Below are 27,957 nucleotides of genomic sequence, written 5' to 3'. Positions count from 1 at the left end.
ATAAAACTTCTTTCACATTCCCATTGTTATCCAGAGACACCAAAAACCCATAAGCCATACTATTACATATCTCATAGTACTAGGTTAATGTAATAAAAAGTATGCAGAGCAAAGAGCCAGAGGGAGAGAAGGGAGGAAGGACTTAGAGGCACTGCTATAGAAACAGGGACAAAACACTCTGCAGCCTTCCGTCGCCATGGCAACTTCAAAGCTTCATTGACGAGTCAACCTAGCCTGCTAGGATAAGCAGCTTCGGACCCGCCTCTGGCACAACATAAGCCTTCCTATTGCTCGCTTTCACTGTCAGTCATGGAACCTTAGCTTTGTATTGGACAGTCATCTGCATGATACGGACGTTCGTGTGAGCTGTAGGAGTCACAGTGCTAATTTAAACGGCTGTCTGCAGTTGTGGTAGTTTCGTGGTCTTCACTTTAGGTAGTTATTATACTCCTTATAACACTCCATTTGTAAGTATCCTCTTATATGTGTTGAGCAATGTTTTGGCTTAAAATAAACACCAAAGAGGTCAAAAGGTCATTTTTGGCTAACTCTTAGGTCAAGTATATGTCACATGTGTGATTTATTTATGTTCATTTTCAGTGTCCATGGCTGCTGCAGTTAGTGGAGAGGTTTATCCTACCTTATGGGGCTGCAGTCCTGCGTTAGACCTTCAGATGCAGTGTGAGTTTCTGACTGTTTCTTGCTAATCACATTGTCCTTCTCCAGGATCTGTGTCCTATATATTGGTCATCATGTCTCTAAATGGAATTAATGTCTGTCCAGGGGATTTGTATTTGAGAACTGTGTGGCTGTTTATATGATGCTGGAGCTGAGGACATAATGTAAATTAATGTTGGCCATCAGTTAACTCTATCCTCATTAACACAGTGTGGGTGTCTATTTCAGCCTTACAATTTTATTTTCTAACTGAAATCACCTGTGCTGAATAAATTGGAGTCCAATGCACACATCAGTTAAGAAAAAAGCAACCAACAAGAATGATTGCACTGAAAAAAAGAGTTGGGTTGGCAGATGTGGTACTATTTGTTAATTATAAATTAATTACTGTCCCACATAAGCTAATTTTGTAGTGTGTACTATTACTTAAATGGAATTGTATGTGCTACATGGTTTGTGGGTGCCGTTCTTAGTGTACCTGACTTAATATAGGATTGGGCAGCATAACAGTAGTTCAACCATAACCATCAGGTTTCTGTGTTTTTAATGCATTTTGTTGTTTGTTTGTTTTTGTTTTTTGCTGATCCTACAATTTTGAGACAAATTGTAAATTTATTTACATATTTTTGTCGTACACAAATGCTGGTGTCTGCCAGACATTGCTCATGTATAGTTTTTCAATGTGTAAGTGTTGCTAGAAAGCCAACTGAGCCTATCTGTATTGGAAACCAGAATGCTCTCCCCAGTCTTATGCTGTAATTCTTTGTGAGTCTGCAATTTTTACATCCATGTGTTGTGACACCAACACAACTCTGTGAAACAGGAGATAATTTGACACTTTCCAATGGACAGTCGTGGCTTAATTCCAATTAACTATCCTGGAGCAGATTACTTCTGGGAAATAACTGGGGTGAACGGCTGCCTAAAGGTGGAGATCTGATTTGATATCTCTGCCAGGGATATCTATATTGAATTGTCTCATTCTGATATTGATCCATATTGGCCTGAGAGATGTGCTGCTAATGACAAGGTTCTAGTGTTGGAAGCTGTTTTATGCTTGTTAAAGTTGGCTCTAGTTTGGCACAGTAGCTGCTAGTGCAAGGTCACATATGACATAACCAAACCAGCCGTAGTGCTGAATTTTCTTTTTATGCCTGGACTAGCAGTTTTATTTGCTGAAGAGAGAGCACATGGCTAAAACACCTGTGTCTGTAAGTGGATTTTGATTAATTGTTTGACAAGTGTTAATTGGATGCACATCTTTCCCTTTAGGGCTTGTGCAGACAGGCAGATAATGAAGCATTTAGCATGAATTTGCTCACATTAGATTCTGTATGGGACACTGCATGAGTAAACTGCTCTGAAGGCAGTGTAGATATCTAGGTTATTTATCCTGATACCTGTGCTGTTCTGATGACCCAACGTTGTAAACTGTGGGTCAGCATTTTGCACTGACTTGTGGCTTCCAAAGCTGTTCATCTGGACACCAACAGCCTTCTGGCTCCAGGATAAAATGTTCTTGATTCCTGTGCGATAGTCAGAGCAGTTTTGCTCACATCTGGTTCAGTCTAACACCCCATAAGCAAATTTCTACTAAATGTTCCTCTGAACGGCCCATTAGTTCAATATAGTTGCAATCTTCTTTACATTTAGGATAATAGTGTTTACTTTTGTTGTCTAGGTCTTCAGAATACCCTTCAACACTTGTCTACTTCTGATGACATCCCTGAACTGAATATCCTGCTGGTGGGATGTGGTGATGGCAGACATCTTCTAAAAACCATCTGCCAGGCCCGTCGCTGGCCGCAGAGAAGACTTAATGTTAGTATCTAATCACAATAATTTAACACCATTCTATAAAATATATTAATTTTTCTGTAGGGTCCAGTTTAATATCGTCCAAGCACTTTTGAATGTATTTGGTTGTTGGGGGTGTTTGGTTTTTTTCATGTGTGTTTTTTTTTTTTTTTTAACTTTTATTTTTGTACATCACAAAATTGCCAATTCTGGTAAAACACTGAAGGATGGCTAAACATTGTTTAGTCACTGCCCAAATAAGTGCAATACCACTGTTTTTCTCCCATCAGAGCCACTTTTAGGATCCACATACCAGGGGGTAAATTTATCAAGCTGAGAGTTTTCCGGCGGGTTTGAAAAACCAATCAGATTTTAGCTATTATTTATTTAGTACATTCTACAAAATGACGATAGAATCTGATTGGTTGCTATAGGCAACACCCCCACTTTTCAAACCCACAGGAAAACTCTCAGCTTGATACATTTGCCCCCAAATGTTTATGGCTTTACATGGAACAGCATGTCCTATTTCTCAAACATTTTCCACCCTATGTGTAATTAAATGGCTAAATCTAAACAATTTTACTGGTCTTGGAAAAGGGAAGGTTTTAAAGTGAATTGTCACCTACATTTAGTGGAGGCAACTATTTTGTGGATTGAACTAATATTTGTGATAATCTAGTCTATGTGGTGTATTTCCTAAAGTGCGGATTTGAAAAAGTGGAGATGTTGCCTGTAGCAACGAATCAGATTATAGCTATCATTTATTTAGTACATTCTACAAAATGACAGCTAGAATCTGATTGATTGCTATAGGCAACATCTCCACTTTTTCAAATCTGCAACTTGGTAAAAAAATATCCCTATGAATTCATAGAAACCAGAATATGTGGGTATAAGTCAGGCAGCCCTTCAGTGTTGTCACTGGTCCCCTCTACAATAATTGATTGCAGAAGGAGTACAGGCAGACACAAGTCCCCTGCGCTCCTCTGCTAATCGCTATAGCGTAGTGACTGACGGTGTAAGAGGAGTTGCTCCTACGATGAATGACCGGTAGGAGGCAGCATAGATGTGCTACTGTGAGCGACAGCAGTGGGTAGATCACCCCTTGGGTCAATTCTGATGTCTTATTCCAGATATTACTTTGCTTACATAAGTATTCCCTGCTTCTTTAAATGTTTTTTTGCATTTTTCGTTTTTGCACCTTTTTTTTCACTTTTTTTAGTTCTTCATAATCGAGAGTGACCTGGAGCTGCTGGCTCGACAAATGTTGTTCTTGACTTTAGCACTGGAAAATCCAGATCAAATGGGTTTACAAGGTAAGACGGAGATGTACATGTCAAACAGAGTTCATATCTGGCCACGTTTTAAATGAGATACAAAGGTCAGCATCTGTCTCTGCACATTTAGAACGTCGCTTACGTTGTCAGAACGGATTATAAAGAAAAGCATGGACTGTTTTGTCGTCCTGTGTTTCCTGTTCTGTAATTCAATTAATACAAATCACGACTATATTGAAGGATGTTTTTCATTTTAATTTTTTATACATTTTTTTTTATTTTTATTTTTTTTTTATAGCAAATTTGCTCAAAGAGTTGACACCGGGAAAGGTAGTTACAAATGGTAGCCTGTGACGTTTTTGTACTAGTTTTAGAAGCTGCCTGAATATTATAAATCATTACTTTATTGAAAGCATAATATGGAGTGGGAGAACTATCGGGTTATCCTCTACTCTCCAAGGTTTCAAGCATGCACTTAAAACTAATTTCTTTATTAAAACCTGTCGGCCCTCCCACTAAACCCCTTTTCCTCAACGATCACCTCTATTCCCCCACTCGTTATCCTCCTATTTGTCTCCCATTCCCTTTAGGATGTAAGGTCTTCCAAACAGGGCACTCTTTCCACATGTTCTCCTTCTACTACTCCAGGCTTAGGCAACCTGCGGCTCTCCAGGTGTTGTGAAACTACAAGTCCCAGCATGCTTTGCCTGTTGATAACCAGCAGATGGGTGGCAAGGCATGCTGGAATTTGTAGTTTCACAACACCTGGAGAGACGCAGGTTGCCTACCCCAGTACTAGTCCATCTCCCTCTGTACCAATAGACCTGCTTTCCCCAGCCCTGTTTTTTGGAGCCCATACCTACTTCATGTTGGACATTACCATCACTCTTACTCACTGTCCTGTATAAAACGTGATCTGCCTATCTGTATATTATTTGTTAAATAGTAAATGTATAATTTTGTTTTCCATGTAGTGTTATATATAGATCCTTGTTGTTTGTTTATTGTATACTAATGTAAATGTGTTGTACGGCGCTGTGGACCTTTTGTGGCACCTTTTATAATTAAAAGATAAAGTTTCAGTACATTCAACTGTATAAACAAAACATTTAAAGGGGAGTTAGACTGAGGCATTACTAATCTAAACACATTATGGGCCTGAGTCATTAAGGAGAGCAAAGCATAAAAAAGGAGTAACATTTGCACTTGGGCAAAACCATGTTGCATTGGAGGGGGAGGTAAATTTAAAATGTTGGGACAGATTTATACTTGGGGTAGGACATGTCCTAGATCAACTTTAAATTTCAGTGTAATAATAAAGCTAACAAGTATTTGTGTGCTAGATGAAAAAACAGCCAGTATTTAACTTATGTGCAAAATAATAAACTAATTTGCACCCCTTAAGTTTTAACATGGTTTGTCCCAGAGAACATTTACATTTTTTTGCCTTAATGACTCAGACCCTATATGTTTAAGACTCCTTTTCCTGAATATAAATGTAGCCTTGTCCTTTTTAAAGATGTGTTTTTCAAATGTTTGGTAAGACCAAAACAAATGGCTGCCTATCATCTGATGCCTTTAGACCAGTGTTTCTCAACGCCAGTCCTCAGGACCCATAACAGTGCAGGTTTTCCAGGTGACAAGGGAAATGATTATATCACCTGTGGATCTGCTACAATGTGTCAGTCAGTAATGATTACACCTGTGCTTAAGCAAGGAGATATGGAAAACATGCACTGTTAAGGGTCCTGAGGACTGGAGTTGAGGAGAAACACTGCTTTAGACTTTATCTCCGCATCTGAAGTGGGTTAGTTAATAACCTCACATTGATGTCAGATTGCTTGATATGTAGTGATAAGACAAGCAGCGTCTCTTATAGTTATAAATGCATTTATGCAAATGGCAACATGCTCTCTGCTAAATATAAGTCTATATCCATATCATGAAGCATTCTTGTCTTGTCGTCAAGTATCACATTTTCCTTTTTGCAGAGAAGTGTGAATTGTTTTTTGAGCTTTTTGGAAACAGTCTAATCCGTTGTAAGACAGCGGCTTACCTGCAGGAGAAGTGTGTGCTATTCATTCGTTTCGTCACTGACCCGGAGTACCAGCAGAGTGTCCTCCCGCTTCTGAATATGCATTTCATCAAGGTACCTATACCGTCAGTAACATGTGTAAAACACACCTATATTGGATCGGTCATCTGGATATTGCACTGGCTTGAGTAAAAGTGAAGGCACTCTCATTTACGGTGGTTTAGTGGTTGGCACTTCTGCCTCACAGCACTGGGGTCATGAGTTCAATTCCCAACCATGGCTTGATCTGTGTGTGATCTTGTATGTTCTCCCCGGTTTTTTTGCGTGGGTTTCCTCTGGGTGCTCCGGTTTCCCCCCCACACTCCGAAAACATACTGGTAGGTTAATTGGCTGCTATCAAAATTGACCCTACAGTCATGGCCAAAAGTTTTGAGAAAGACACAAGTATTGGTTTTCACAAAGTTTGCTGCTTCAGTGTTTTTAGACCTTTTTTTCAGATATTGCTATGGTATACTGAAGTATAATTACAAGCTTTTCATAAGTGTCAACTTATTGACAGTTACATTAAGTTTATGTAAAGAGTCAATACTTGCACTGTTGACCCTTCATTTTTGGAGATCTCTGCAATTCGCCCTGGCATGCTGTCAATCAAATTCTGGGCCACATACTGACTGATGGCCGCCCATTCTTGCCTAATCAATGCTTGGAGTTTCTCAGAATTTGTGGGTTTTTGGTTGTCCTCCTGCCTCTTGAGGATTGACCACAAGTTCTCAATGGGATTAAGATCTGGGGAGTTTCCTGGCCATGGACCCAAAAGTTAAATGTTTTAAACCCCGAATTAGTTATCACTTTTGCCTTATGGCAAGGTGTTTTTATCATGCTGGCAAAGGCATTGTTCATCACCAAATTGTTCTTGGATGGTTGGGAGAAGTTGCTCTTGGAGGATGTTTTGGTACCATTCTTTATTCATGGCTGTGTTCTTAGGCAGAATTGTGAGTGAGCCCAATCACTTGACTGAGAAGCAACACCACACATGAATGGTCTCAGGATGCTTTACTGTTAGCATGACACAGGGCTGATGGTAGCTCTCCCCTTTCCTTCTCTGGTCAAGCATTTTTCCAGATGCCCCAAACAATCTGAAAGGGGATTCATCAAAGAAAATGACTTTACCCCCGTCCTCAGCAGTCCAATCCCTGAACCTTTTTCAGAATATTGTTTTTCCTGGAGAGAATTTGCTTCTTTGCTGGCCTTCTTGACACCAGGCCATCCTCCAAAAGTCTTTTCCTCACTGTGCGTGCAGACACACTCACACCTGCCTGCTGCCATTCCTGAGCAAGCTCTGCACTGGTGGTGCCCGATCCCGCAGCTAAATCAATTTTAGGAGACGATCCTGGCGCTTGCTGGATGTTCTTGGCACCTGGAAGCCTTCTTCACAACTATTGAACACCTCTCTCCTTGACGTTCTTGATGATCTGATAAATGGTTAATTTAGGTGCAATCTTACTAGCATCAATATCCTTGCCTGTGAAGCCCTTTTTGTGCAAAGCAATGGGGACTGCACGTGTTTCTTTGCAGATAACCATAGTTAACAGAGGAAGAACAATGATTTCAAGCACCACCCTCCTTTTAAAGCTTTCAGTCAGTTATTCTAACTCAATCGGCATGACAGAGTGATCCCCAGCCTTGTCCTAATCAACACTCTTATCTGTGTTGACGAGAGAATCACTGACCTGATGTCAGCTAGTCCTTCTGTGGCAGGGCTGAAATGCAGTGGAAATGTTTTTGGGATAAAGTTCATTGTCATGGCAAAGAGGGACTTTGAAATTAATTGCAATTCATCTGATCACTCTTCATGACATTCTGAAGTATATGCGAATTGCCATCATAAAAAACTGAGGCAGCAGACTTTGTGAAAAACAATATTTGTGTCATTCTCAAACCTTTTGGCCATGACTGTAGTCTCCCCTCCAACTGATATGAGTGACTTCTCTATGCAGCGTTGCGGAAATACTGGTGGTATATGAATAGCTGATGATGATTGGCAGGGTAAATCTCATATCTATAAAGTATTGCATATAAGCCTGCCTGTACTAGTGGTTGTGATGTCTGGTTCTTGCCAAAACCTGTTTTTAGATTGCAGCTGAAACATTTGTACAAATCTACCATAGATGCGCAGTGAACAAGGACCTATGAGTCAAGGAGACCTTCTGCACCCAGAGGTCCACGCATTACTCTTGCACAGTGGCCAATGATCAAACTCTTGTTTGTACCACTAGTTTCTGTAGATCAGGCAGGTGCAGAATAGTATTGATTGAAAAATCAAGATAGAGGGGTATTTTTCTGTTTTGAAATTGATGAAATGAAATTGCACCTAACAGGCATGATGTACATTTTTGTCTAATTTCATATCCTACCTTTCACTGTAGTGTAATGACCCCAGCTCCGTGCCAAACCTGGGATGTAGATTTGTGTTAATGTACTTGTGCTCCTGTTAGTCACATTTTAATCATTTTGTGGCTACAGGCACCGCTCCTTTGGTTGGTAATGTTTTTTGGGTTTTTTTTTTTCCTGCTATTTATGTAATAGTATGGAAGCAACCGTGGATGTAATTAAGTGCAGCATTACAGGGAAAATAGGGGATCTTTCTGAAAAACCCATGCCTGTATTCTACAGAACATACCTCCCTTTTATTTTATTTTTTTTATAATGAGGCAAAGTCAGGCAGTAGTGTTTCCAATTTCCATAGACTCCAATAAAATATATTTTAATAGTATTGAGCATGATGGCCCATTGTTAAACGTTTGTGTCTCTGTAAATACCTGAACAGCAGTGTTGTAATGGGTGAAAGCAGGGCTTGCGGAACGTGGTAAGCAAGGCGGGGGCACCGTGCCAGAGAGGCGCTTCCCCTGTCTGGCTTCCCTGCTGTCCACCGGCCCAGTATTATCCCCTCATGCAGAAATAAAATTTGTTTGTGCACAGGTGTGATTTTGCACCATTTCTAGCTGGATTTTCTTCTAAGAATATGTGACCATTTGTGCCTGTTTCATAAACACCCTGGAGCTCATGTAGTGCTGTCCACGCATGTACACCACAAATACATACTTTATGGATTGAAGTTTTTGTCTGACATTTAAGACTCCTTACCACTGGAGAGACTGCATGGGATGTACACCTGTCAGGATCTCTTGCTGGTACAATCGGTAGCCGTAGCTAGAGGTTGTTGATTGGCTGACTATGGATTGACCTCTCCAGCTGACAATACTTGGATCATGTGGCTGCTATATTATATGAAGTCACGGCTGTCAATTTGCATTACTTAATTGATGTTTCCATTTGCACTGCAACAGGAAAGAATATTCTCATTGGATTTTTAAAGGTGAAAACAGATGTTTGTTTAATTTCACTCCGTGTAACTTGCATTTAATACCCCATTCATACTGCACCAAAAACCCTGGTTTTTGCAGGGGCACGCTGAAAAACCCGGGTCTTGGTGCAGTATGAATAGTCCAACCACAAAATCCCAGGTCTAAAATCCCGGGACTTAGACCCGGGATTTTGCGAGGGGTAATTCCCGGGTTGGACCCCGCTCACCTGCAGTATGAATGGTGCAACCCGTGTAATTCCCGGGTCTCGCCATTCATACTGTAAAAAAAAAAAAAATGCCAAAGTAAAAAAAAATGATTTTAATTAATAAAAAAATACATAACAAATGTTTACTTAACTTATTTTCAGCCAGCGGTGTCTCCGGTGCGTTGCCGGCTGTCAGGGGGACCTCTGGGTACTAAAATGACGTCATTTCTAATGGACTTGAAATGACGTCATCTTAGTACCCAGAGGTCCTCCTGACAGCCGGAAACGCACCGGAGACACCGCTGGCTGAAAATAAGTTAAGTAAACATTTGTTATGTATTTTTTTATTAATTAAAATCATTTTTTTACACTTTTTTTTTTTTTTTTTTTTTTTTTTTTTTTCTAAAACTCGGGTCGGGCAGGTGCAGTATGAACCCGCCCGACCCGGGAATCTTCTTATCTATACTGCCCTGTGCCCCGGCAATATCCCGGGTTAACAACCAGGGATATTGCCGGGCGGCAGTATGAAAGTGGTATAACTGTATTTTATTTGGTAACTAACTCAATACAATATTTTTCTATTATGTACTTTTGTTACATTATTATATTGTGTACAAATAGCATAAAATGTGAGTCACATTAACCTAGCAACATCAAGCCACAACTCTCTGCCTTCTCCGTTATCGTGATGTATAAGGACAATACTAGAGGTAAGCATGGAGTACATGCTGGTGTTTTAAAGCTGACACATTCACTGTGCGCCTGATGGAGCATATGCAGGTAAATGCAGTCTGTCATGCGTACATAAATTCCTGCTATCGTTTGGTCACAAATCCATCTACATGATCCCCCCCCCTGTATGTTTAGCTTACATACCTGTGCACACTGTGAAATGGCCAGAGTGGGGTTTGACAGTAGAGCTTGTGCAAAATATTGTAATGTTTCCTGGCAGGAATATGGGATCAATTGCTTTGGATGTCCATTACTTGGAATTGGATGGATAGCATGGGTGGCTGACATGTGCTGTTTAATTACTTGAGCTTAAAAATGAATGTTTCTGTTGCCATTTCCAATATAGAAATGGTTTGTATTTGAGCAGGTTCACAACCCGGATGCTGATCCAAGTGAAATCTTAATTGGCACTGTAACATGAAGCAATAACTGCAACTTTAGGCGTATATATGCTAAGCACTGGTGATTTTATTACTGGGACATCCCTGAAATCAACAAACTCTTAAAAAAACCAAAAACAAACAAAGAACCCAAAGCTAATTGTTTATGTTGGGAGATTGTGTTTTTGTTTTTTGTTTTTGCCACCCCCTCTCTCTCCCAACATATATTGAGAAAAAATTGGGGGAATTTTTTTTTTTTTATTTTTATTTTTTTCTATTTTTGATACTGATAACGTCTGTTTCAAAGTTCCAAAAGCATGACTTTAACTCATTTTATTGCCATTGCAGTGACTTGCAGATTAACTAATTTATCCCTCTCCAGCTCTGCTTTATACTGAAGTGCCTGCTTTCATCTTCACACAAGAATGGACTAAACAGGCTTTCATCAAAGCCAAATGGGACATTATTTGTTACCTTCTATGCCTCTGTCTCCATATCGAAGTGGATCAGCAGCTCCTGCCTAAAAGCCTTTTCATGAAAATTAGAGAGATGGTTTAAAGTGTCTTATATGCTGGTGTTGAATTATTATACTAAGAATGGTACTCAAACAGCCCTTGTATCATTACAGTGTTTATGGAATTGGTGTATAATGATGGCCGTAGTAATCTGTATTCCTTTGATATGTTTGTTGCTCTCTAAATTGTGCACTAGGTCAGTGGTGTACAACCTTATTTTTTTAAGCAGAGACCCCAAGTGTCCGTGTTTACATTGTTCTAGGAATCCAAAAGTTGCAGATTCCAATAAAACTAGACAAACAAACAAAAACAAATGATGGCGCCTATCAACTCATACTTGTCCACTCTCCCAGAATGTCTGGGAGACTCACAAATTTTGGGTAGTCCTTCTGCCCCTCGGAGACTAGGCCACCCTCCTGAACAGGGGAGGGCTTTAGCCCTGGGGCGAGACTCGGCTCAGCAGCCTATTATAACACTTTCAGACTGTCACCCCGGCAATATCCTGAGTATATGAACCCGGGATATTGCCGGGGGACAGATCCTCAGACCTGGGTAGACTGTGGGTCCCGGGTTGAAAAAACTTGGGTCTCGCCATTCACACTGCAGGCTACCCGGGAGTATCCCTCCAAAAGACCTGGGTTCAATTCGGGTAGATGCAGGGGACCCCTTTCACACCAAGCTAGACCTGGGGCTAGATTTACTAAACTGTGGATTTGAAAAAGTGGACATGTTGCCTATAGCAACCAATCAGAGTCTAGTTATCATTTTATTTAGAACATTCTACAAAATGACAGCTAGAATCTGACTGGTTGCTATAGGCAACATCTCCACTTTTTCAAACCCGCAGTTTAGTAAATATACCCCCTGGTCTTTTAGGCAGTGTGAAAGGGGTATAAGGAACATTTGAAAGGAAAACATAATGCAGGTAGCCCTCTATGGGACTGGCCCGGGTGCTCCCCAGCCAGCACCTACTCCCGGATCCCACTAATCTTTCTTGTGAAGGGTGCAGGACCATTTGCATCCTCACACAGCAGTGGAGGCGATTCCCATCTGGGCTGTCATGACACAAATCACATGATCATGCTACCCTCCGGAGTCCGGGATCTCCAGGATGGGAGGTCAAAAATGGAGAACTAAGTATGAACTTGTGTTCTTGACTACCAGGTTGCACAAATCTGTATTGGGCAACATGGACAAACCGCAGTATAGTGTTAAATGACCAGTAAGCTGACTTACAAATAGTGATGTACTTATTCCCCCATCGGCTATCTAATGCTCTCACTTTCTTCAGCTTCTTGATCTCACCCCCACATTGTATAGGCTTGGAGAATCAATAAGTGTAGTTGTCCTACTCCTGTGACAGATTGTCATTGTGTATTAGAAGGGAATGTCTTAAATTCAACTACTAGGTATGTCCTAATGCAGGGAATGTCACTACATGAATGTGTGTTAACCTTGTCAGTTTGATATAAATTGTGGCAAATGTTCAGTGTTGTGCTACAGGGGAGGCAAATGTAAAATGTGCTGACAGATTTAGAGTTTGGAAGTCCTAGCTCAACTCTAAAAATCTGTTCAGCATTTGTGCTACATGCAAACGTAAAAATGTTTTGTGTATTTTTATTTCCTCTGCTCCAAACTCTAGAGTTTGTCAAAACTCAATTTAAAAACGCACATAAACCACATGTATGTTTTTCGATATGAGGTTTTAGATGTAAATTCTCAGCTGTGTTGACATGATGCACTGAAATGGAGCAAAACACATTCATGCGTCATTTAGATCTTATTTTGCAGAATCTTTTCACATTAGTTTACAGGCACTTAGCTTGTTAAATGCATAATGGTAACGATGGGTGCATAGCCCAATAGAGCTTTTTTTTGCAAAAAATATTTAAATTCTATTGTCTTGCTATGGGCCCCACTTCCACCAACAGGTGTAATTGATGCAATTGTAGTACATAGAATATGTACTGAATCACCTAATCTGTCATGCCTGGTCTCCCAGGAGACAGAATTCGGGAGTCTCCCAGACATCCCGGGAGAGCGGGCCTTTCTCCCACATCCAGGATGGGAGCCTCAGTGACGTGACTTGCTATGAATCGCAAGCATTTTGGCCCTGCCCTACAATGTCGCTTTCGCTGCTGGGACGGGACCAAAATGAAGCGATTTGCCATGACCCGCCCCCCTCTCGCCCTCCCACAACGCCCCCCTCCGGAGGACATAACCTTAATGCTGGCAAGTCTGCAATATGTGCCTGTGTGATTTGCATATAATGTATTGAATTGGGGAGACAAAAGGTTTCACACTTATCACTGTGTTCTATGTCATACCCTTTATACTGTGTCTTTTATCCCCTCTGCAGTTCAGAGAAAGGGATGAGCTGGAATACATCTTTAAATTCTGGCAGACGCCCGAACCCAAACTTTTCCCTATTGAGAGATATTGGGATGTGAAGAATCGGCAGATTTTGGGCAAACGCTATGACTCTAGGAGAGGAGCCTATGACTGGGATTTAACCATGAAGCTACATGACAGAGGGGTACGTTTCTCTGTTTTGTTTCAGACACCATCTTCATGCGAGCTCCTTTACCTGTTCATACTTCAGAACTAGAGGTGGTTTGCAGATTATGGACCATTTGTGCAGAATATAACCTAGAGGCAGGTATCAGGCCGTAAGGGGAAACATGGAATCCCCTGTAGTAGGTCTCCGCTGTTTTCAGCATCAATGGAACCAAAGGGAACGGAGAATGGGATAAGTATAGTAACTAAGTATCATGGCTGTGACAGAAGACAGTTTAGTGGATTTGTGTGTGTATTTAGCACTGCTATGGATGTGTATGTATAATCCCATTTATTAAAAGGTCATGATTCTAATGGAAAGCCTTAAGCCAGGGATAAATAAAAGTGGAGAGGTTACCCATAGCAACCAATCAGATTCTAGCTGTCATTGTGTAGAATGTTATAGAAAACTTGTAGCTAGAATGTGGTTGCTATAGGCAACACCTCCACCTTTTTAGAAGACTTGATAATCTACCCCCTGGTGTCTCTTTACTACTACACCGGCTTCATTTTACTTGTAGCCTTAACAAATAATTGAAGATCATAATTCTTATTAAAAATGTTAAGATATTGTACACAAACTATTTAGTAAAATGGTGTGACCGTATCACCTTAGGGAACGACTCCATTTCATGTAAGTTGGAAAAGGAAAATTGGATACTTATCCTAATTATGGTTTTTTTTGTTTTTTTGTTTTTTTTTATCTGGATGGAGCTTTTAGTTAAAGAGGGAAAAAAAATACTTCTTGGGGTTTAATTACTGAATGAAATGTAAGTGTATTTGTTTACAATAAATTAACTTGTGTCCTATGTCAATCAGCAGGAACAATAGCTAGGAAAGTGCTTAAGCAGAAGGCTGAATACACAAAAGGAGACCTGCAGCACAAGTCTGCGCTCAGCACATTGTATAAGCCGGTAGTACTCTCTTTTACCATACTGTAAATCACGACACTACTTCCCCCGGCAGGAGCCGCCTGTACAATGTATATGGCTTAGTAATGAACCTTGTACAGGTGGCGCCTCCTTAAATTAACTACCTTAAGAGCTCGGATGACAGTCTGTCTCCAATGTGACGTCATCGGACGCTGCCGGGTTCTTCATCTGCAGCAATTGAGTAAAGTCTGCGTTTCCAGCCGCCTGCGTTTACAGTGCGTCGGTGATGCGGTCTGCGCAGTAATCCTGCCGGGGTAAATAGTGTTGTGATTTACAGCATCGTTTTATAGTGCCCCATCCGTATAAGCAGCAGGCTGCTGGGTCATTGCCCCCTGAACCTATTCATATTTGCAAAATTTAGGTTTTACTTTATAGATAACAAAAAAAAAATATCGTAAACATAGTGAAAGCGGCTTTCATCACATATATATATATATATATATATATATATATATATATATATATATATATATATATATATATATATATATATATATATATATATATATATATCTATATCTCTCATGTTTTTTGTTTTGTTTTTTTCTTTTGAAGTTGTATTGAGTGTCTTTTTACCCTGTTTCCATTTTATGCAGTTACCATTCCATGTCTTTTAGGCAGCAGCGATTAATGCCGCTGATTACAATCGCTGGAGGGAAAAAGGCATTGCATTCATGATACGTGAAGGAGTCTATGATGTTCCTAATAAAACTCTTTCTTCTCATATGACTGTGCCACATGTGAGTATTTAAAGTGTATAACCTTTGTGCTGCAATCAGATTATACTGTTTTGTGAATAACCTATTGTAGTGTAACAGACCACTATATCAACAATAACTAGCGTAGTCCATTTTGTGTAGTCCGTCTCTTGACTCTATTGGAGGGCGGCTTATAAAACTATTTTGAAACTAAATTCTACAAATCAGGAAACCATAACCAGTGGGAGGAGAGTTATGGTTTCTAGAATCTCAAAAATAGCAATACTCAAACTAGGATAATGTATTAAGAAAATATAGGAATAAATAAAATATCTCCCTTCTGCGTTCTACTGTAAGCCTGACCCCAAATGTACCATTTGATCACTGTTATGGGCTGAGAGCAGTTGATGCTAAATGGCATGCACACAGAAAAATACCCACTCTTATTATAACCTGTATAATCAAATACTTCATTCAGTTTCCACAGAAGCCGGAGACTCTGCTCTTCCTGACACCACCTGCTTAACAATGAGTGTCTGTGGGGCTGTCCGCACCCTCTTCTGTATCTCCTGGTGTCAAGGAAATAGAGTTGTGAAAACTGCAAAAAAGTATCACAGAATGTGGTTAGGCATTTATAGGAATTAAACTTCTTTGTAAGGTGGCTAGACGTCCCTGGCTCCCGGACATTTTCTTGTAGACCTATTCTTATTATATACAGCCCATGTGAAGAGCTAGGCCTGAGGCAATGCACAATTAGGAAGCGGCTATCTCCATGTTTGCTGCTTCCTATGGTCTGAACGATCACTCACCACCCCCTGGCAGCACGCTCAGCCCTGGCTTTTGCTGTGGCCGTGTAAGCGAAATGAAGGAGAACTGGGACAACTGCAGGTAGCGGGTGCTGGGACTCGGTTGAGGAATTGGGCACTGTGTAACCATGCCGGCTACATAGTTGAGCTGATTTAAAAAATATAGTAGTCTCAGTAGATGATGGATAAAATATATGTATGTAAAAAAAGGTGTAGGGCAGATCCAAGGTGACAGAATGATAAATGTCAAATTACCTCAACCTTATTATATTGTATTACGTCATTAATTATAGGTTTAAGTTTACTTGTTTTGTGTTTTTTATTATTTTATAATGTTTGTATTGTTTTTATACTGTATGTAAATGTTAATTTAGAATTATTGGAAAACTTAAAACCATCAATACATCTTATCATATCATGATGAAAGCCCGAGCTGTATGATAGAATAATGTGAAGTGGGTTATTAATCGCATCAGCATTAGTCTGACATTAAGGCTTAATCACAAGTCACTCCCACTGCGGGATGACCACACCCCATCCATGGGCAGATTGCGCACCCTAGGTGCACATTATGTGTCTCAATTGCTTTTTTGGGTGGGGATTTGGTTGCTTATCTGTCTTTTCTCATTAAACATTGTTGGGGTATGTGCTGGATCCTAGAACCAAAACTTTAGGAAACAGGTTTTTGGGTTTTTTTTGTTTTGTTTTAGTTTATTTTAAACTATGTAGAGTGTTTTACCCTCCACAAGAGTTGTTTATGTATTATGCTATCTGTATTGGAAAGTTCTACCAAAAATAACTTGGTAGCCATTTTTGGGACTATTCACAAAGTGATTGTAGTTGGTTCCACCACAAGCTTATAATGATCCAGTTTCTTAGGCTCTCGGTAACCGGATGTCTTCCTGCTAATTGGGCAAAAGAGTTGCATATAAACTCATAACTTCCATTTATTTACTTATTTTTTATAAACCATTTAGCTGCCACTATAATATACCTCCTTAATTACTTCTAAAATAAACACGGAATCCATAGGCCCAAAACTTGCCTTTTCTTGGCCTACGTTGCTGTGATAGCTTTCAACTCCAAGCTGCTGCTCTTCTGCAGAGTCACACAGAATTGCCTAATAGAAGAGTTGATTTAAAAAAAAAAAAAAGTCTTCATCAAAACTGAACACATTGCTTTAATAAAGTAATTTCAAAAAGGTTAAATTGCACAAATATGAGCATTGGATTTTTAAAAACAAGCTATAATAAGAGTGGAAACCAGTGAAACGCGTTTGTCTATGAATGAAGTGGACAGCATTTGGGAAAACTTTGTTTCGCCACAAACCGTAATGTCCTCGAGGACTGATTAAAATTCCCCAAGGTGTGGGAGAAAACTGGTCCTTACTATAGCAAGACTTTCCCATCAGTGATTGAGATCGGTGAGGGGTTAATGATGATGATGATGGGGAAAGAGGGATATATGACACGTGGAAATCCATTTAAAGGATGGTTCATGGGTTAAAAGGAACATGGAGAAAAATGGATGTAAAGAGGATGGTCCACTGGGACCCTTTAAATGAGGGGGAGAGTCTAGTGGGAATAAATTGCAGACTAAATTACAGTCACACAGTTTGTAATAAACATTTAATATAGCACAGTGGCACACTTCTTGTCCTTTTATTTTTAAAGGTCACAAAACCAAGGTTGATCATTTTTCATTGCACATTGCTTTAAAACCATTGTATCGCTGAGTGTGTGGGCAGATAGGATTCCTATACAAGTCCTCTTTTTAATGTGCATGCTTGAAATCACAAGTATTTAGACTATTCCATGTATGGACACATTTAGTGAAAGGTCTTGGATTATTAAACATTCAGAAAATTTGAATTTATGTGCCACGTAAGTGTCGATTTTAAATATATTTTAAAACCGTTCTATAGAATAGCCACAAATAGTAATCCACAGTGTTAGTTTAAGTTATTGTAAGAGGACTAGAATGCATTTAAAGTCTCTTGTATTTCTAGAGCCCTAATCAGTTTTCTGATTACATATAATTTTTTAAGAGCCCTGGTTCTTTCTGGAGACAAAATTGCCGTCTTTGACTGGGAAACTATTGTTTATTATCAGGACACTTCAGTCACTCTACAGAGGCACATTATCACATTGGAGTGAACTAGATCTATTATAGAATGCATTCATTTGTCTGATTGGCGAACCCCTGAGATAGTTTGGCATGCACCACATAATACTACTTAGTATGTGCACATAAATAGAAACTTGCTATGCTTGTGATCATTAAATATTGTATTTTTATTGTAAGTCCCCACCCCTCAAGTAAATAAAAAACATTCTCTCTAACACAATTGTCGTGTTGCTATAATTGTTCCTATTTTTTTGGAAATTGCTTATTTCATTTAGGTAGTGCAATGGAAAATGTCTTGGCTCTTTCAAAGCATGCATCTTTGAATAGTACTTTTATAATAAATTATGAAAGCACTTTTAAACACTTAAATGGGGTTTACAGTGTAAGAGGCAGCTTTGGCATACCAATGGTCTTTAAACAAAAAAGTTAAATAGTCTCTTTAGCAGGCACTCAATGTAATTCTGGTGCTCTGACGTACATTTGATGATCACTTTTGAACCCCTGTGTGAGCATTATGACGCATGTGCGTTTCAGAACATTGGAGCGATTAGAATAAGCGCTGCGGTTTTATGGGAGGGGGTGGAGTTCAAGCTGAGCTTTCTCCTCGTAATTCTTTACTCTTGATTATATATAGCGGAATACTACCAAATGTGAGACCACTTCAGGCATGGCGGCTCACAGCTAGTAAAGACTGATTGTAAAAGTTGTGGGGGGTTTTTTTTCCCTACAGGTCAGCATTTAAGTGGCTCAAATTATTTTTAAAGCAGGGTTTGTTTCGTCAGGTACCCAGGTTGTAGGAATCGGCAGCATGGCCCCTGGTTAGGTTTCTAATCAATAATGCATTGCCTTTTCATTACTCTTGTGTACATATTAACTATATCATTAATCTATCGAAAATTAAATTAAGGATTGCATTCGGAGTATGTATTTTGTGGTGCATGTTCTAATACACAAGACAGAGTGTATTTTAGTAAGAAGCAGGTCTTCCGTCTGGGAAGCTTGTCCGTGTGGATTGTTGGCTTCCGCTCACCTCTCCCTGCCTGCTGTGTAATGGTGATTGCAGTGTTTCTCTACCTCTCAAGCTTGAGCAGCTCCTGCAGTTCAGAATAGCAAATAAATGTAAGAACTGATGTCTTTGACCTGTAACTATAATATGTATTTACATAATATTATTTATTTTATTTTTTATCTTAGAGATGTGGGAAGGTTCGGGCTCGAGGTTACTGGGGAGACCTCACTACCAGTCCTTACATAGCATATGGAATAGAGACCGATGAGAAGAGCTTGTTGAGAACTGCTAATGGCGTGCTGACACAGGTATCTACATCTATACACAGCTGTCTGCCTGTCTTGGTGTCTTTTAATTCCCACATTTGATATTTTGAAATGTATTTCAATAATGAAGGTGCATATGCAGTGTATAAGTGTGTTTTTGTATACTTGGAAGAATTTGACAAGACCTCAATCTGTTTGAAACTAAAAACGTAGTCCAGAAAGTACAACCTTAAAAGGTATCTGACAGGATGGGCTTACCCTGGGCTCCAGTGCAGTCGGTATCTGTCCTGGGTTCATTTACATTCAGGAGCCGCCATTCGAAGTACCTCTGAAGCCGCTGCTCTGGAACTGCTGGCCGTGGTTGAAGAGCTGCTGTTGCTCAGCCCAGAGCCTGCTGCCGTAGCTCTTCCTTTAACAAGAGGTATTGTCCTCAGGGCAGTAATATCTTCACAGATCCTACCAGGGGTCAACTTGAGGAAGCCTCACCCAACTCCTGGACAGTGCCTGGTAAGGGAGGGAGACGCACAAATGATTGATGGGGAAAAAAGCCACCTGGCACTTCTATTGGGGCATAACAAAATAGGATAATGGCAGTGGGCTTGGCAAAACATAATTGTCAGGGATAAAAGCCATTGACCTCTGTATTGCTCAGACTGAACACGAGTTTGTAGGTTTAACCACACTGTTTGGGTAGATGCCAGTCCTTGGGGGGGAGGGAATGCAAAGGTTTATACTGTGGAAGTTGGCTGCCTTGCAACATGTTGCAGCTGGACTTGTTGATTGTTGCGACTGGACCAGATGCTCTAGAGCAGACCTGTCCAACCTGTGACCCTCCAGGTGTTGTGAAACTACAAGTCCCAGAATGCCCTTCCAGCTATTAGCTGGTTGTCTACCGGCAAAGCATGCTGGGGCTTGTAGTTTTGCAACACCTGGAGGGCCGCAGGTTGGACAGGCTTGCTCTAGAGCGTATTTGGTATGGATACTGGGCACACTCTTGCAGCTTGAACGCCTTCAGGCACTGGAAGAGGACATCATAACAGGAAACCTGGACACCGAATCTTCTCCACATCGAGGTCAGGAAGGCATCTGCAGTCAACACCTCTCTGCTGGGGCCTGTTCACTCTGCTCCTCCTATCCTGCTGAGCTGCACTACCCCAAGCTCCCCTATGTCTTCTCTGCTCCCTGCTTCAGGGACCCCAATGGATGGGTGCCTTCTTCCTCCTCCTGCACAGCATAGCATGATGGGGGAGATGTAGTCTCTGCAGTCCAGGATCAGCCAGTACAGCCCCAGCAGTCTGGTCTCTCTTCTGCATCTCCGATCTAGCAGTGGGTATTACACTGAAAAATCAATTCAGCAACAAATGATATGTGATGTAGGTAACTTTAATTATATATAATTGAACCTAAATATTTCAAGGCTGTGTACAGTTTAATTTGTAGAGATGGAAATAAAACGTTTAAATTGATATATTTGTCAAAAGGAACATGGTTATTGACTGGTGTTTGTGCAAATGACATTGACCAGCCTGATTGCGATAACATTTTATTGATACTGCAACCAGTAGATGCATGTATTCAATTTGTTTGTTTAAATTATTGTACTTGACAGAGCGAATACCTCTTCTTGAATACTTGGCAGTGGTCAATGACAGATCCCAAAAGAATAGATTTTATCCAAGAGAAGATATTTTTTTTAAATATCATACTTGATTGACATTAGGGGGTGATTGTTATTGGTGCATTTACACTGAATTTTGTTTCTTGGTTAATGTCACTGTTCTGCTTAGAGTTTAGCACCAAAATTACTTTGCTCTAATTGAAAGTTCTATGAGCACTGCCAGAGCTCTGTTACTGCTGTATCCGCTGCATATAATATAAGCTGCTTAACATTTGGTACCCTCCCCTCTCTTCCCCCAGACAAAAAGACACATGGGGAAAAAGAGGTTCCCTCTTTATTTAATAAACATTTTTAAAAAAATTTGATGTAAAGAACAGCACTGCAAATGCCAGCCACAAATCCTAACCATTGGGGGGGTGCCCAGGCACTGGGTATCCCACCCACCCTCTCCCCTGGCTCTGCACATGGATACTTCCACAAGAGAGGTGTCATGAATTTGAAGCACAACTTAAAAGGGGGTATCCTTATGACCATCCATTGGATGCTTATTGCAGTGCGCGTTACCTTGCTGGGACTCATCTGCAGTCAAACCTTTATCACAATACCATAACCACTCCGCATTTAACTTCTTATCTTAAATCCAGAGTCATGGTGGCATAGTAGTCTGAACAATTCTCCACTTACTTTGGTGTGATTAGTTGGGAGTTTTGGAGATCCACAGCATACAGTCCTTAGCTTTACCTGACCTACTTTTTAAATTCATATAATCTCCTTAGGTATGGCCTCTGTCCTTTTACAACCCTATTGGCCATTCCCTAACCCCTCTACTTATTGCTAAACTGTAACAAATATCGCCCATTGATTAAACACTGAAGCCGGCCCACCCTCATCACTTAACCTCCTTCAGGCCTAATCTGCCCTTTGTTGTCTGGACTCGGTCTCATTGCCGCTCACATTAAATGACGCTGTATATAAGCTCTGATGGACATATTTCAGCTACTATAGGTTCCGAAAAGTAAATTTTTAAATAGCAACCAATAAAGGAAACATTGTAACGTATGATGGTGGAAATGTTAATCGCAACATGTTTTCTTCAACCCCAGACAGCTCAAGATGTATCTCAGTACAATATCACATCAATGTTTCACGAGTTGTTTACCGGACAGAAATACACTCTGCCAACCACAAATAAAGAGGAGAATGGAGCCGGAACATCTCGTCCCCTTTCCTCTGCTAGCTCTCTAACGGATACCGCGATCCAAGAGGAAGAGGGAACCACTGGAACAACGGATGGGAGCACAGATTGTGAGGATTCCAGCAAAACCCCAAGTAACGTTCGATTTAGTTTATGGTGTGAGATACGATCAGCCTTACACATATCTGGTTATTTAGTGTTTCCTTTTCAAACTCCTTTTTCCAGGTTTTATCAAGGTAGACAATGTGGAAATACATTTCCTGCCTCTCAGCTGGGTGAACAGCCTTCATCAGAGGAGCAAATTCCTTAATCTGTTCAACATTGTCTATTTTTCCTGCAGGTAATCTACAAGTTTGTCATGTCCTCACAAGTGGACCCTGTTCATCGTAAAGGGATTGATCTTGGATTAACACCTCTTTGTAAAAGGAAAACTCTACCCCAAATTATTTATTTTCTATTGGGGGGTAGTGTGATCTAACATAGATATATTAAAATTGTATCTGCCTCTTGTTCCCTGATGGCTTTGTTCTGGGTGGTCTCGGATTACCGTAGCCCCCAACTCCTGCTTGAGTGGGGGGGCTTTAAAATTCCTAACAGTGTTGTAAAGTACCCTCTCCTGTGAGCTTCCAATTGGATGCTGATTCAGCCCTGTCTGTGTCCTTCTGGTCAGTCTACCTGTTTGTTAGTCTGCCTTGGTGTCACACTTGACTCCCCCCTCTGCTTTATACCTCACATCCAGACTCTCTCCCAGTCCAGTCGATTCCACCTTACAAACATTGCCAGAATACGCCCTTTTCTTACTCAACATGCTACCAAAATTCTTATCCATTCTCTCACCTCCCGCCTTGACTATTGCAACCGCCTGCTATCTGGCATTCCTGACGCCCATATATTCTTACTTCAATCCATCCTAAATGCTGCTGCAAGACTGATCTTTCTCTTACCGCTCCACATCTGCTGCACCACTTGGCAAATCCATACACTGATTACCTGTGTCCTCCAGAATCAAATTCAAATTACTCACACTTACCTACAAAGCCCTCAGCAACACCACCCCTGCATACATCTGAAATCTCATATCAAAATACTCTCCCTCCCGCCCACTTAGATCTACCTCTGATCTGCACCTTGTCTCGTCTCTGGTAACCACCTCTCACTCCTGCTTACAAGACTTCTCCCGTGCTGCTCCCCACTTATGGAGTTCCCTACCACGCTCAAACAGTCTTTCCCACAGCCTTCAAATATTTAGATGTTCTTTGAAAACCCATCTTATATTTTATTTTTAGTTTTCCTTTGAGATGACCTTATCCCCGATAACTCTATTCATACTAATACACCCTACTAATACACCCTAACAACTGTCCCAATCTCCACTCTGAAACACATTTACTCCTCTTGTTTAAGCTGTGCCCTCTTCCACTTGGAATATAGGCTCTCTAATGCGCAGGGTCCTTCATACCCTTTGTTTTCATGTCTGCATTTATTTTGTCTACCTTTATATGTCCTTGATTAATGTATGTCCTGTTTTCCCTATTGTACGGCGCTGCGGAGCACTGTGGCGCCTTACAAATATATACGATAATAAGAATACCACTACTAAATGTTCCAGTGGCATGCTAGGGAGATAACTAAAATGGTGAATGCCAAAACTCACCAGGACACAAATAAAACATTGATAAATAGTTTGTTTCAAATACACGATAGAACTAAAGAAATAAAAACTTGGTGTATATTTTAGGGTAAATGTAAGAAACACTGGTTTTGTCAATCATTGATTTTCAGGATTCTGACGTCCATATTCAAAATGGCAATTTAATTAAAGGCAAAACTGCTGGGTTTTTTTGGCAACTTTTTATTTTGCCAAGGCAGCGGTGGTGCCAGAATCTATCGGCAGCAGAATATTTCTATTTGTCGGCTTTGTTACTGTTTAAGATGTAGAACTTTTACTGACCTCCATTCCTGCTTGGATTGTACTATACATAGGAAGCTGTTTGCTGCACATTAAATACACAGCTCTTTCAATGATTAAAACCTTAATGTTGTATTTTTTTTTTTCCTTCTAGCATGGTTCACTATTTGAATCCAGAATACAAGCTGATCACTGCAAAGAAATCAACTCTTATTGTGGAACTCACAAAGTACGGTCGTTTCTGGCTAATGTGTTTGTATTGGGGCAATGACATGGCTTCCACACAATGTCCATTATCACTCAGTTGGCTCTGACAGTAACTGTTCTACCCTGGCAAATTTACTTCGGAACAGAGAGCATATTTGCTTTGGTGGTATATCGGGCTAGATTTTTTTTTTTACATTTTATTTTCTGGGCATTACACCGTACAAGACTGGGCAAAGGACATGTTTTATACCAGTGGTTCCCAAACTTTTTCAGTTCGCGGCACCCTTAGTCTCCAAATTTTTTTTCAAGGCACCCCTCCAAAATAATTACTGAGCAGTCCTGTTTTAGAAGTAGTTGGGTTAAAAAATTGTAATAAGTATTTAGGTCACAACAGAAATACTTATTTAGTTGTATGCAAAAATGCCCCTCTGCATCCAGGCGCACTGCCCCCTCTGCATCCAGGCGCACTGCCCCCTCTGCATCCAGGCGCACTGCCCCCTCTGCATCCAGGCGCACTGCCCCCTCTGCATCCAGGCGCACTGCCCCCTCTGCATCCAGGCGCACTGCCCCCTCTGCATCCAGGCGCACTGCCCCCTCTGCATCCAGGCGCACTGCCCCCTCTGCATCCAGGCGCACTGCCCCCTCTGCATCCAGGCGCACTGCCCCCTCTGCATCCAGGCGCACTGCCCCCTCTGCATCCAGGCACTCTGCCCTCTGTCACGCTGCCCCCCCTCCTCTGCCCTCTGTCACGCTGCCCCCCTCCTCTGCCCTCTGTCACGCTGCCCCCCCTCCTTTGCCCTCTGTCACGCTGCCCCCCCTCCTCTGCCCTCTGTCACGCTGCCCCCCCTCCTCTGCCCTCTGTCACGCTGCCCCCCCCTCCTCTGCCCTCTGTCACGCTGCCCCCCCCTCCTCTGCCCTCTTGTCACGCTGCCCCCCCCTCCTCTGCCCTCTTGTCACGCTGCCCCCCCCTCCTCTGCCCTCTTGTCACGCTGCCCCCCCCTCCTCTGCCCTCTTGTCACGCTGCCCCCCCCCTCCTCTGCCTCGATCCCTCTCACTCTGCCCCGCGCCAGGCACCAGCCATAGAAAAAAGATAGAAAACAGGAACTTACCAATCCGCAGGGGCCCAGCAGCCTCCTCTCTCCCGCAGCAGCTTGTCACTGACGTCGATATTCAGTGACAGCTGCGGGAGAGAGGAGTCTGCTGGGTCCTGGCGCCCGGCGGATTGGTAAGTTCCTGTTTTCTTTCTTTTTTCTATGTCTGGCCTGCAGCACCCCTGGGAGCCGCGGCGCACAGTTTGGGAACCACCGTCTTATACTATTGCTTAATATTGTATAGTTTGTTGTCGGGAGCTGTCAACATAGCAGACTCTCTCCATTAGTCTTATCACTGTACTTTAGCTGATAGGGGTGGATCAGCAAGATAAATAACATGATCATCTGGTTATTAACCATTTTGGCCATCAGCACCCCTTAGATTCTCACAATATGTTCTTGCACCCCCTTGAAAAGTATCTTCAGATTGGGAAAACATTTATTGCAAGAATACTTTTTCATGCATGTTTAGTAAAATTTAACTTCAAATATAAACAAAGGCTCAAATCTCTTTGACTGTTTTGCTGTTTATTAAGAATATCCTTGAAGTGGGGCTCTTGGTGTTTCCATTTTGTAACAAGACTTAATCCTGTATTTCAAAAGTACACAACTTGATGATTCCCTATTAAGGGTAAAGTGGGGTTGGAGTGTTGGTAACTACTTATAAAGGAGGTATTTGTGCTTTTCATTACATGTTGCTTCTGAGTCTTAGGGGTATATTTACTAAACTGTGGGTTTGAAAAAGTGGAGATGTTGCCTATAACAAGCAATCAGATTCTAGCTGTCATTCTGTAGAATGTACTAAATAAATGACAGCTAGAAACTGGTTGTTATATTCAACATCTCCACATTTTCAAACCTGCAGTTTAGTAAATATACCCCTCATTGTTTTGTCTATAAAGACAATTCATTTTTATTTTTTTTGTAGGTTCATGGTGGACCTTCATGTGGACAAGATAAAGAGTTACGTCACTATAGTGACCAAAGTTGCAAAGGAAGCAGGATTTGCAGCCAAGGAAAACACTGATTGGAAGAGAGATCATATCACTACATTTGAACGTGTGGATGACTGTGTAGAAGAGAAAAATGGAATTGAAAAACACTGACTTGCAGATCGTTGGACTGTTCACTTTATGCTGTGGTTCTCCATGCAGAGATCTCACTCTCAATTATACGTATTTAATACTGACCAATCACAAGCATCCATTTCTGGTTTAAGCTAATTTTCTGGACTAACCGCAGTATTCCAGGGCTGTGTACTCTCTGCATAAGCAAGATACTAGACATTGACCATTGTTAAACCCAACATTTATTCTTTGAAGGAAGGGGTATGAATCAGACAAAATCAGACTGTTATTCCAGTGTGTGTGGTCCACTATACCCCCAATACGTTTCCAGGAGTAAGCATGCTGACAGACTGGAGATCACAAGCCATTAGACTGGACTCTTGGCCCTTATACTTCCAGCACAATCTTTAAAGGTTAATTTGTCCTGGGGAGAGCACTGGAACATATACTACCGAAATAGTATCCACAAACAAATATATTTTGTAGGATTCCACTCGCCAACAAGAACATATTTGCTTATCTGCAAAAATCCTATAAAATATATTTTTACTAATTTAATTAAGATATTTTCCGTTAATATAAAGCATTTGGATGCAATAATACATTTGATGTCAAGTTGAGGTCATACTAATTTACATTGTTGATATTTTTCAGTGTACAGAAGTTTAATTTATATAGGAAGTGACGTACGGCCACAGCAGGAGCTGGTTGTAATCTCTCTGTGGTATATAGCATATCTTTACTAACCTGTTCCCTAACACGCACATATTTATCTACCTATTTATTCTTTTTGTGGAACTGGTTTCTTGGTGTTTTTTCAAATAATAAAATTGTCATTCATAATGTGAACCTTGCATATATTGTCTAAACTACACACCGCCTTCATTGTATGCAGTGTTATAATATTGTACATTTTGTTTTCTTTAGAGCACCTGCTTTTTCTAGTTGGAACACTTCCTGAACTTAACGTGCGTGCTTATTGGTTCATCATGTTAGGGCAGCATTTGTTGCACCAAGAGGGGAGAGCGATTGCGTCTTCTGATTTACATAAATAAGTGTAATTGTGACTTGAGCATTATAGTGCAGTAAAGTTTACTAAAGCTAGGTACACACTACACTGTTTTCCTCCAATAATCGGCTCAAACAGCCGACATACGACCGCTCGTTCAAAAGTCGGGTCAGTGTGTGCAGTGACACAATGGTCTAAAGTCTGCCCAAATGGATGATTGTCGCCTCATTTGGTTGGTCGTACCACTTAATATTTTCGTTCCAATCTCGTTTCCGTTGTGTAGTGTATAAACTTCCTACCGATCCACAACAGTGAGTACGAAACTACAGTCATTGCTCACGACAACATGGCTGTAAAAAGTCGCTAAAGGGACGTCCGCTCTTCCCTTTTATCGTCCTAAACAAGGCTAGTGTGTATGCAGTCCATGGACCGAGCGATCGGACCATCTATCGCATGTAAAATCGCTCGCCATAAAAAGTT

The 27,957-nt window shown here is 41.0% G+C and overlaps 1 protein-coding gene across 1 annotated transcript; it reads left to right on the top strand.

Moving 5' to 3' along the window:
• The first annotated feature begins 316 nt into the window (after positions 1–316).
• On the top strand, positions 317–27,285 carry DNAAF3 (dynein axonemal assembly factor 3). The gene is made up of 12 exons (XM_075191331.1): positions 317–467; positions 601–681; positions 2,360–2,499; positions 3,701–3,794; positions 5,747–5,904; positions 13,347–13,523; positions 15,093–15,215; positions 19,301–19,423; positions 22,103–22,328; positions 22,420–22,534; positions 24,258–24,332; positions 26,330–27,285. The coding sequence occupies exons 2-12, from the start codon at positions 606–608 to the stop codon at positions 26,505–26,507; spliced, it is 1,485 nt and encodes a 494-aa protein (XP_075047432.1). The 5' UTR covers positions 317–467; positions 601–605; the 3' UTR covers positions 26,508–27,285.
• The last annotated feature ends 672 nt before the right edge of the window (positions 27,286–27,957 follow it).

The sequence above is a fragment of the Mixophyes fleayi genome, chromosome 11 (assembly GCF_038048845.1).
Source record: "Mixophyes fleayi isolate aMixFle1 chromosome 11, aMixFle1.hap1, whole genome shotgun sequence".
NCBI lineage: Eukaryota > Metazoa > Chordata > Amphibia > Anura > Limnodynastidae > Mixophyes > Mixophyes fleayi.
The sequence above is the reverse complement of the archived record's forward strand: the minus strand, read 5'-3'. Positions and strand labels throughout refer to the sequence as shown.

Excerpts from the sequence above, each read along its gene's own strand:
- DNAAF3 (XM_075191331.1), top strand. The coding sequence starts at position 606 with ATGGCTGCTGCAGTTAGTGGAGAGGTTTATCCTACCTTATGGGGCTGC. Across the intron at positions 3,795-5,746 it reads AGATCAAATGGGTTTACAAG|AGAAGTGTGAATTGTTTTTT; the intron begins GTAAGACGGAGA and ends TCCTTTTTGCAG. Across the intron at positions 13,524-15,092 it reads TGAAGCTACATGACAGAGGG|GCAGCAGCGATTAATGCCGC; the intron begins GTACGTTTCTCT and ends CATGTCTTTTAG.